This window comes from Tachyglossus aculeatus, unplaced genomic scaffold (genome assembly GCF_015852505.1).
Source record: "Tachyglossus aculeatus isolate mTacAcu1 unplaced genomic scaffold, mTacAcu1.pri scaffold_158_arrow_ctg1, whole genome shotgun sequence".
NCBI lineage: Eukaryota > Metazoa > Chordata > Mammalia > Monotremata > Tachyglossidae > Tachyglossus > Tachyglossus aculeatus.
The window spans coordinates 8,110-19,136 of NW_024044881.1; the positions used below are offsets into that span (position 1 = coordinate 8,110).

Genomic DNA, 11,027 nt, shown 5'->3' on the forward strand with positions numbered 1-11,027 from the left:
ACAACTTTGGTGTCATCCTCGACTCTGCTCTAACTTGTTCACCTCTCACATCCAACCCGTCACAAATACCTGCCGGTCTCACCTCCACAACATCACTAAGATCCACCCGTTCCTCTCCATCCAAACCGCTACCCTGCTGGTTCAATCTCTTATCCTATCCCGACTAGATTACTGTATCAGCCTTCTCTATGATCTCCCATCCTCTTGTCTCTCCCCAATTCAGTCTATACTTCATGCTGCTGCCCGGATCATCTTTGTGCAGAAACGCTACGGGCATGTTACTCCCCTCCTCAAAAATCTCCAGTGGCTACCAATCAACCTACACAGCGGGCAAAAATTCCACATTCTTGGCTTTAAGGCTCTCCATCACCTTGCCCCCTCCTACCTCACCTCCCTTCTCTCCTTCTCCAGCCCAGCCTGCATCCTCCACTCCTCTGCCACTAACCTCCTCACTGTGCCTCGTTCTCGCCAGACCCACCATAGACCCCTGGCCCACGTCCTCCCCCTGGCCTGGAATGCCCTCCCTCTGCACATCCGCCAAACTAGCTCTCTTCCTCCCTTCAAAGTCCTACTGAGAGCTTACCTCCTCCAGGAGGCCTTCCCAGACTGAGCCCCCTCTTTCCTCTCCCCTTCCCCGTCCCCCCCACCCTACCTCCTCCCCCTCCCCACAGCACCTGTATATATGTTTGTACAGATTTATTACTATATTTTCCTTGTACATATTTACTATTCTATTTATTTTGTTAATGATGTGCATCTAGCTTTACTTCTATTTATTCTGATGACTTGACACCTGTCCACTTGTTTTGATTTGTTGTCTGTCTCCCCCTCCTAGACTGTGAGCCCGTTGTTGGGTAGGGACTGTCTCTATATATTGCCAACTTGTACTTCCCAAGCGCTTAGCACAGTGCTCTGCACACAGTAAGCTCTCAATAAACACTATTGAACGAATGAATGAAATTTTCCTTTTAGATAAGCACACTTTAGAGGCAAGGCTTTTGAAATTCAAAATCCCTAAAAGTGCAGGCAAACACAGTTTACACTTTATCCCCAGTGTGCGCAATTAAAAATTCAATGATTTCACAATACTTTTTAAGTGTCAAACAAAGAAGCACCTCATGGGCATGACTTATCCTGAAGGAGCTTTCCATATTATCCCACTGCTTCCTTTGTTGTAAGCAATGGCTTGGGGACTATCTCTCAGGGGTAGCCACAATACTTCATAGAGGCCATACAATCTAGAACATGAGCCTATCTAATCAACCAGGAAAGAACAATTCTCCTTCAAGAAGCAGGTAAATTTCTCAATAAAGTGTTCATCACGTGTTAGTACATAGTGCAGAAGGGACAACCATCTAGGAAATGGCAGATTTGGCTTCTAATCCTAGATCTATCATTTTCCCTTTTTCCCCCTCTCCCATTTAAAAGAGGAACATACTTCTACTTAAGCTCTTTTGAATCTCACAGTGATGTTGGGAGGATGGATGGGACAATACTAATAAGCGCCTCTAGACTGTAAGCACCTTGTGCGCAGGTGACATCCTACCAAATATGTTATATTGTACTCCTCCAAGTGCTTTGTGCAATATGATTGATTGATTAGCAGCAGTGCTTGGTGAATACCATCTTTGTTCAATGCACTGTTGTAGGCACCGTATGTGGAACAATGAGAGGAGGATAAAATGTGGCTCTTGCCTTCCAGAAGCTCTCAAACTACTGAGGAAGATAGGTACAGAACAAAAGCATGAACATCTTATAATGCTAGATAAGGTGAGCCAGGTGTTCAAAATAACATTTTAAACTAATACAACCAAATATGTAGGTAGTTGAGTGAACAGTGTGGGAAGGGGTAATGTGGGAAGAGCTCATGCAGGAATTGGAATCTGTAGAGCTTGAAGAAGTGGCAGAAATCTGGTCTGGGGGAAAAATGTTGCTCATGGGCAAATGAACTGGAAAGCCTTGGGACACTGAACTGGTTTTCTTGAGTTGAGTGGAGAGAATGACTTGGAAGGAAGGCAGTTGGCAGAGAGCTGTGAAGTCCACACTCAAAAGATTTCATCTGATATTAATGGTAATAAGTTTTCCTGCAGACTTCCAAGAAATGGAGTGCCATCTTCCAATGTGTTGAAGATAAATGTCTTGCTGCTCTTAAAATGTATCATTGGATTGGGGAGAGAGAGAGACATAGGGAACCAGGAGTAAAGTTATTAAAAAGATATAGTCACTGGGTGATAAGGGCTCTTTCTGGGGCAAAGGAATTATGAGAAATGATGAGAGACTTTTGTGTAAGTATGTCTTCCAAATCTATTTTATGGTCTGTAAATCTACTTTATGGTCTACTGTATGGTCACAGGAAGGCTGGAGGAAGATCAGGGGCCAGGGAACAGGGAACCAATTTGGGAATCTTCTATGTTACTAAGAAGCCCATTGTTTTATTTTGTTTGATTTTCTTCTGAAATGTTCACCTTGTCATTATTAGGTACATGAGTACCCAGCCGGTGTGCATGTGTATAAGTGTGCTTGTATATAAGTGGGTTTATGTGTGCTGTTGTGTGATGGGGATTTGAAGATATTATTATGTATGAATCATGTATTGAGGTGCTTTGTTCCCTGCAGTCAAGCTGTGATTATTTAATCCCCTAGCGGGCTTTGCCCTGTCGTATGAAGTTGATAGGACAAAGTGTGGTGGGGAAAATGAGAGTTAAATAATGATAAACATTATTAGCAAGTGATGATAAAAATGAAACACTTTCTCATCATTCCTTTGCCGAACTTACATTATTGGCTAACTTCACCACTTTCCCACTCTCCTGAACTTGCTTCTACCCAAGGAGAACTTAGGCACCATACATTCCACAGTCACCTCTTTGATCCAGGACTAAACAAGTTACCCAATATCGTGCTGACAAATGCTTGTAGGCAAGACCTGGACTCTGAAAACATTGCTACTGATTTATTTCCTGAAAGAGAAGACGAATTTTGGGCCCAGATATTTCTGTACTTGCACTGTTAAAAGAAAACCCACACTAATGAAGGAAGGCAATCAGTCACATGTGACTGAATTCATTCTTTTGAGTTTCTCCAATCTTCGTGAATTTCAGGTCTACCTGTTTATGATTTCACTTGTGATATACCTAATAGCCTTGATGGGAAACTCCCTCTTAGTGCTGGTCTCCTCGGTTGATCCTGCCCTTCAAACTCCCATGTACTATTTCCTCAGGAGTCTGTCCCTAATGGATATAGGCTGCACTACTGCCATCATCCCCAAAATGCTCACCAATTTCCTGTCCAAGAATCAAAATATTTCCTTTGGTGGCTGTGCAGCCCAGATGTATTTCTCCTGCTTTTTCGGAGCATTGGAATATTGGATCCTGACAACGATGGCTTATGATAGACATGCAGCCATCTGTGACCCATTCCGTTATTCTGTCATTATGAACCGGGAGCTCTGTCTACAGCTGGCCCTGGCTTCCTGGCTATCAGGGATTCCCGTGGCAACAGTACAGACTACAATGATGTTTACATTGCCCTTCTGTGGGCCCAATGTAATTAACCACTTCTTCTGTGATAGCCCTCCTCTCTTAGAACTGGTGTGCACAGACACCTTCGCGTTTGAGGTGTATGATGCAATTGAAACTGTTATCATTCTGATGCTCCCCTTTGGATTCATCACTGTATCTTGCATCCTCATCCTTGTCACCATCCTGAAGATGTACTCTGCAAAGGGCCGTTGCAAAGCCTTCTCCACCTGCTTAGCCCACCTCATTGTGGTCTCACTGTTCTTTGAGGCTGCAAGTTTGACCTATTTCCGTGTCAAATCCTCCTGCACTCCTGAGAGCAAGAAGCAGCTTTCTCTCTCCTATACACTCTTCACTCCCATGCTAAATCCCCTGATCTACAGTCTGAAAAATCAAGAGGTGAAAGGTGCCCTGAAGAGAATTCTGTTAAATAAAGATATTTTCCCAGGATCTGGGAAGCTCTGATTTTGGAAGATGACTTTTTTGCTAAGATATCAAAAAGTCAGTGGCTTTGCTTATTCACCATGCTCTAGTGTATTACCATCTTTATTATTTTCCAAGTGCTTGATAGACCACGGACGAGTAAATCAGTTCTCAGAGTTAAGATGGCCAACACCTGTACAAGCTCAGAAGGTTAGCAAGAGATGAAATGCTGAGACCAGGACACCTGTAAAATTGGGCATTTTCTAGATCAATTAATGGCATTTATTGAGGGCTTAAGATACAGAACATGTGGCCAAAATTTTGTAGCATTTAAAAAGTAATGAAATATCTCAATACTCTATTAATTCATTTAAAAAAGTATGGAGAAAGGATCAGAAAAGTATGCTTTAGGAGTTCCTGGGATCTGAAGATTGGGTTGACTATTCATCCATCAGACAAGTTCCTCTGCTCTTGATCCACTGCTGCTACTAGCACCCCTAACCTCATTTACATTTAAACAGATGATAGTATGTCTTAAAATCCAATTACCAGGCCTGAGCTTTGAAGCAAAGCCACAAGTGAAGTGACATCTAATAATTTTCAGCACTCAACAAAGCTCACAGCAGGTACTTGTCTCGTTCCAAAAGGGAAAAAAGAACTCAATCCCTTTGAATAGAAACTACTAGATATCAACTGTTTATTCAGTTCCTTCTATCAGTCATTTTTTCAATGGCATTTGTTAGAGTTTATTATGAGCTTGGCACTGTACTAAGCACTGAGGCACATACAAGCTATTCAAATTGGCCACATTCCATGCTCCACGTGAGGATAAAAGTCTTCAAATTCATTTCACAGATGTGGTAACTGAAGCACAGAGAAGTGAAAGTGACTTGCCCAGGGTCACACTGCAAGCAATTAGCAGAGCTGGGATTAGAACCCAGATCCTTCTGACTTCCAGGCCTGTTGGCTATCAACTAGGTCACACAGCTTTTCAAATCATTTTATTAGACCAGATTGTGTCTATCATCTTTTGGTTGAGGTTATCAAATTGTATATTGAAATGTGGCTGCTTGGCAGACAGATCTCAGCTTCCTCAGGCAGGTCTCTGTCCTGGGCAATGGTTGATGGCCCGTACCCATTTGTAGCCTCTCAGTAGAGAGAAATCGGCAGCACTGGGCTGTTCTCTGTCCTGAAAGATATCAGGTGATCTGTGCCAGTTAGAGGCTTCTCAGAAGAGTGTTACTAAGGATTAACTAAAAATAATCCATGAGTTACAAAGTAGCTCTGAAGCCTGGTGTTCCAGGCTGACTGGATTTTAATTGATATTACTATCCACTATAATTAAAACTAATTACTAAAAAAGTAAAGCAAGGAAAAGCCACTTATGTATAAAGGAACCTAATCCTGACATATGGTCAATTAATAAAATATTAAAAAGTAGGCCTAAAAAGGGAAAGCACCAAAGAGACCCTAGAGAAAGCATGAATGTAGGAAAGAAGCCACAAGTTAGTTGTTCAGACTTCGCTGGGGACCAGGTACAAAATTATTTCGAAAATGAATGACATTGCCTGGAAATCAAGCTTAGACTTTGTCCAACCTGATTGTTTTGGATCTTCCCCAGCACTTAGTACAGTACTTGGCAAACAGAAAGTGCTTAACAAATATTTTTTTAAAATAAAAAAGAACCCTTTTAACCAAATAATCTTAATAGGGGACAAAATATCTCGTGAATGACCAATTATTCAAGGTGGATCATCAACTGCCACCTATACATTCCTGTCAACTTTAGCCCCTTGTTGCAACCTGAGAAATCTGAAGCAATAACTCCCCATACTCCATTGCTGGGCTGCCTAACTGCAGTTTGGTATTGTCAATTATTTTGAACTACCTGTTCCACTGCTCAATCTAGAGTAGCCTAATTTTCACTTTGATTAAATCTGAAAGTATTTTAGGAAAAGCACTATCCACATTTGAATCTGTTCCATTTTGGTTGCCATTATTGAATGATGATGACATTAAGGATTATGACTAATTAATGTAATCATTCATTCGTTCATATTGAGCACTTACTCTGTGCAGAGCACTGTACAAAGCGCTTGGAAAGTACAATTCAGCAATAGAGACAATCCCTGCCCACAGTGGGTTGGTTTACAGTCTAGAAGAGGGGAGACAGACATCAAAACAAGTAAACAGGCATCAATGTAAATTAATAGAATTGTAGATCTATACACATCAAAACAAGTCCTGATTGCAGTATTCCATGGTTATATATACAAGCATCGTCATTTCTAAGAATTCAATCTGATGGTTGGGATAAATAAGACCCTAAAAGAGAATAAAGAAGGAATTACCTTCAATGGCTTGGGAGAATTTTCTTTGATTCAGGTGAACAGAAAACACCGATTTCAGGGTTGGGTGTGGGACATTGTTTAACTTTTATCCATTCATAGATAAAATTTATTATTATTAACAATTGTAGTAGTACTTGTTAAGCTTTTACTATGTGCCAAGCACTGTTCTAAGGGCTTGGGTAGACACAAGGTAGGACACAGTTCCTGTCCCATATTGTACTCACAACTTTTTACAGATGAAGTTTACAATCCCAACTTTTTACAGATGAAGTAACAGAGGCCAAAAGACGTTAAGTAACTTGACCATAAGTAACTTGCCCAAGGTCACACAACAGACACGTGGTGAGGCCAGGATTAGAACTCATGACATTCTGACTTCCAGGACCATGCTCTATCCACTACACCATGCTGCTTCTCATGCTTGGTTGCTGTTTTGATGTGAGAACCAAACCTGTTCATTAGAAGGGCACAATGAAACCTTTGTGATTATAAATGTTTAGCTACAGAGCTCACATTGTAATTTGAGTACTACTGTTGATTTCTATATTTTTTTTCCTGTAAAAATTTGAATACCAAAATCAATCAGTGTTTTTTTTTTTAGCAAGTCCTGTGTGCAGAGCAGTGTATTAAACATTTTGGGAAAGTACAATTAAATAGAATTGGTAGATAATCTCTGCCCACAAGTATGTTACAATGTACATAAAGTTCAGTACTGAATGAACAGCTAATATTAAATATAATAATCAGAAATAAATCTTCCACTATCTCAATAAAATTTTCAGCAGTTTGTTTCATCCAGTCACCAAATATTTGAAGAGAAGGATGAAAATAAGAACCCCCACCAAGGATTCTATTTTGTAATCTATATGTTGTTTCTAATGTGAATACAATGAAGAATTCCAACACTTATCAACCTATCTTAAATTCAGGCAAAATTTAGATGACATTTTCCTTTTAAATAAGCAAAGTTTGGAAGCAAGGCTTTTGAAAAATCAAAATCCCTACAAGCTCAGGCAAACACATTTTACACCTTATCCCCAGTGTGCACAATTAAAAAATCAATTATTTCACAATATCTTTAAAGTGTAAAATATAGAAGCATCGCATGGGCATGAGTTTTCCTACTGAAGCTTTCCATATTTCTATAAAGAAAGATAAAATAATGATGAGCTATCCCATTGCTTCCTTTGTTGCAAGCAATGGCCTGGGGACCACCTCTCAGATAGAGGTCACCCCAGAACGTCAAAGAGACATTATCATCCAGACCCTGAGCCTTTCAAATCACCCAGGAAAGTGACTGAGCCTCCTTCTAGAGGCCGGTAAATATCTCAATAAAGCATTCACCATTTATTATTAAATAATGTAGAAAGGACAATCAGCTAGGTAATGGCAGATTTGGCTTCTAATCCTGGATCTCTCACTTTCCATTTTTCCCCTTTGCCATCTGTGAAAGGAGCATAACTGCTTCTTTTGCTCTTTTGAATCTCACAGGGGTGTTGGGAGGATGGATGAGACAATATTAGTACACTCTTCTAGATTTTAAGCACTTTGTGGGCAGGGGAAAAGACTGCCAAATCTATTCTACTGTGGCATTCCAAGTGCATTGTATAGTTCTCTGCACACAGTAAGCACTCAATAAATACGATTGATTGAGTAGCAGCAGTGTTTGTTGAACACCATCTTTGCCCACTGCACTGCTTTATTCATTCATTCATTCATTCAATTAATTCAATCATATTTATTGAGTGCTTACTGTGTGCAGAACTCTACTAAGCTCTTGGAAAGTACAATTAATAAATACAAGAAAATACAATTGTTGTATGCACTGTATGTGGAATTATCTAGAAAGGATAAAATGTGGTTCTTGCTTTCCAGGAGCTTTCAAATTGAGGGAGATAGGTCCAATAGAAAAGCATGAACCTCTTGTAAACACTAGATAAGAGGAGCTGGGTATTTTAAATAACCAAATACAACCTACAGAAATACACGAGAGTATAACCAAATCTTAAGGTAGTTGAGTGGACAGTGTAGGAAGGTGTATTGTCACCCGCCTCCTATCTCTCCTTGATGCTGCCAACCTACTGCTCCACCCCACCTCTTCCACTCACCAACTTGGTCACACCCTTGACCTCATCATTTCCTAACACTGAACTATCCCCACCCTCACTATCTCTGAAATCCCGCTCTCTGATCATAACCTTCTGACCTGCCACCTCACTTGCACTCCTGCCCCCTGTAAATCTATATTACTACCCCACAGAGAACCCCTCGACCACATCCATCTTTCTCAGCGCATCATACCCCACCTTGCCTCCCTATCCTCTCTACCCAATCTTGATGACCAGATTACTGCTCTCAACTCCACCCTCTCTACTCAACTCAACTGGCTTGCTCCCCTTTCTCTTTGCTGCTCTCGTACCACTAACCCACAGCCTTGGATCACTGCCACTGCCTGCTTCCTTCGCTCTTATGCTCGAGTTGCTGAAGGCTGCTGGCTAAAGTCTAAATGCCAAGCCAACCTTGTTCACTTCAAGTTTATCCTTTCCTGCCTTAACTCTGCCATCTCCTCTGCCAGACAAAACTATTTTACCTCCCATATTGACACCCATGCCCGTCATCCCCGTCAGCTGTTCCGTACATTTAACTCCCTTCTCAGGCCCCCTGTTCCTCCGCCTCCTCCATCCCTCACCACCAGCGATCTGGCCTCCTAGTTCATTAGTAAAATTAACTCCATCAAGTCTGAGCTTCCCAATGTCACCCCTCCCCTTTCTTCATCCCTCCGCTCTCAACCCTCTCTACTACTCTCCCATCCTTCCCAGCAGTATCTTCAGATGAGATCTCCTCCCTTTTCTCAAGTGCTACTCCATCCACCTGTGCTTCAGACCCCATTCCCTCTCATCTTATGAAAACTTTCGCCCCTTCCGTCCTTCCCTCCTTAACTTCCAACTTCAACCGCTCACTCTCCACTGGTTCCTTCCTCTCTGCCTTCAAACATGCCCATGTTTCCCCAACTTAAAAAAACCCTCTCTTGACCCCACCTCCCCTTCTAAGTATCACCCTCTCTCCTGCCTACCGTTCCTTTCCAAACTCCTAGAACGAGTCATCTACACTTGCTGCCTCGAATTCCTCAATTCCAACTCTCTTCTTGACCCCCTCCAATCTGGCTTCCGTCCCCTACATTCCACCAAAACTGCCCTCTCAAAGGTCACCAATGACCTCCTTCTTCACATATCCAATGGCTCCTAATCTATCCTAACCCTCCTCGACCTCTCAGCTGCCTTCGACACTGTGGATCACCCCCTTCATCTCAACACGCTATCCAACCTTGGCTTCACAGACTCTGTCCTCTCCTGGTTCTCCTCTTATCTCTCTGGCCATTCATTCTCAGTCTCCATTGCGGGCTCCATCTCTCCCTCCCATCCTCTTACTGTCGGGGTTCCTCCAGGGTAAGTTCTTGGTCCCTTTCTATTCTCTATCTACATTCACTCCCTTGGTGAACTCATTCGCTTCCACGGCTTCAACTATCATCTCTATTCTGATGATACCCAAATCTACATCTCTACCCCTGCTCTCTCTCTCTCCCTTCAGGCTCGTGTCTCCTCCTACCTTCAGGGCATCTCCATCTGGATGTCTTCCCACCATCTAAAATTCAATATATCCAAGACTGATCTCCTTATCTTCCCTCCTAAACCCTGTCCTCTCCCTGACTTTCCTGTCACTGTAGATGGCACTACCATCCTTCCCATCTCACAATCCCACAACCAGGGTGTCATCCTCAACTCTGCTCTCTCGTTCACCCCACATATCCAATCTGACACCAAAACCTGCTTGTTTCACCTCCACAGCATCGCCAAGATCCACCTGTTCCTCTCCATCAAAACCACTACCTTGTTGGTTCAATCTCTTATCCTATCCCGACTGGATTACTACATCAGCCACCTCTCTGATCTCCCATCCTCCTGTCTCTCCCCACTTCAGTCTATACTTCATTCTGCTGCCCGGATTATCTTTGTACAGAAACGCTGTGGGCATGTCACTCACCTCCTCAAAAATTCCCAGTGTTTTGCAAGTCAACCTACGAATCATGCAAAAATTCCTCACCCTCGGCTTCAAGGCTCTCCATCACCTCGCCCCCTCCTAACTGACCTCTCTTTTCTTCTTCTACAACCTAGCCCGCACTCTTTGCTCCTCTTCCCCTAAAATCTTCACTGTGCCTCGTTCTCGCCTGTCCCGCTGTCGACCCCAGGCCCACGACCTTCCCCTGGCCTAAAATGTCCTCCCTCCACATATCCACTAAGTTAGCTCTCTTCCTCCCTTCAAAACACTCCTCAAAGCTCACCTCCTCCAGGACGCCTTCCCAGACTGAGTCCCCTTTTTCCTCTCCTCCTCCCCATACCCCCACCCTAGGTCCTTCCCCTCCCCACAGCACTTGCATGTATTTGTACAGATTTATTACTCTATTCATTTTACTTGTACATATTTGCTACTCTATTTATTTTGTTAATGATGTGCATATCGCTATAATCTATTTGTCCTGACGATTTTGACGTCTGTCTACATGTTTTGTTTTGTTGTCTGTCTCCACCTTCTAGCCTGTGAGCCCGTTGTTGGGTAGGGATGGTGTCTATATGTTGCCAACTTGTACTTCCCAAGTGGTTAGTTCAGTGTTCTGCACACAGTAAGCACTCAATAAATACGATCTAATGAATGAATATTTTGGGAAGAGCGCAAGCAG

General features: G+C 42.5%; 1 protein-coding gene across 1 annotated transcript; it reads left to right on the forward strand.

Annotated features, from left to right (window-relative positions):
• Positions 1-3,029: 3,029 nt before the first annotated feature.
• Positions 3,030-3,983, forward strand: LOC119923220 (olfactory receptor 10A7-like). Its single transcript, XM_038742705.1, has one exon. It carries the CDS (start codon positions 3,030-3,032, stop codon positions 3,981-3,983), a length of 954 nt encoding a protein of 317 aa, XP_038598633.1.
• The last annotated feature ends 7,044 nt before the right edge of the window (positions 3,984-11,027 follow it).

Coding starts and splice junctions, on each gene's coding strand:
- LOC119923220 (XM_038742705.1), top strand. CDS start 3,030: ATGAAGGAAGGCAATCAGTCACATGTGACTGAATTCATTCTTTTGAGT.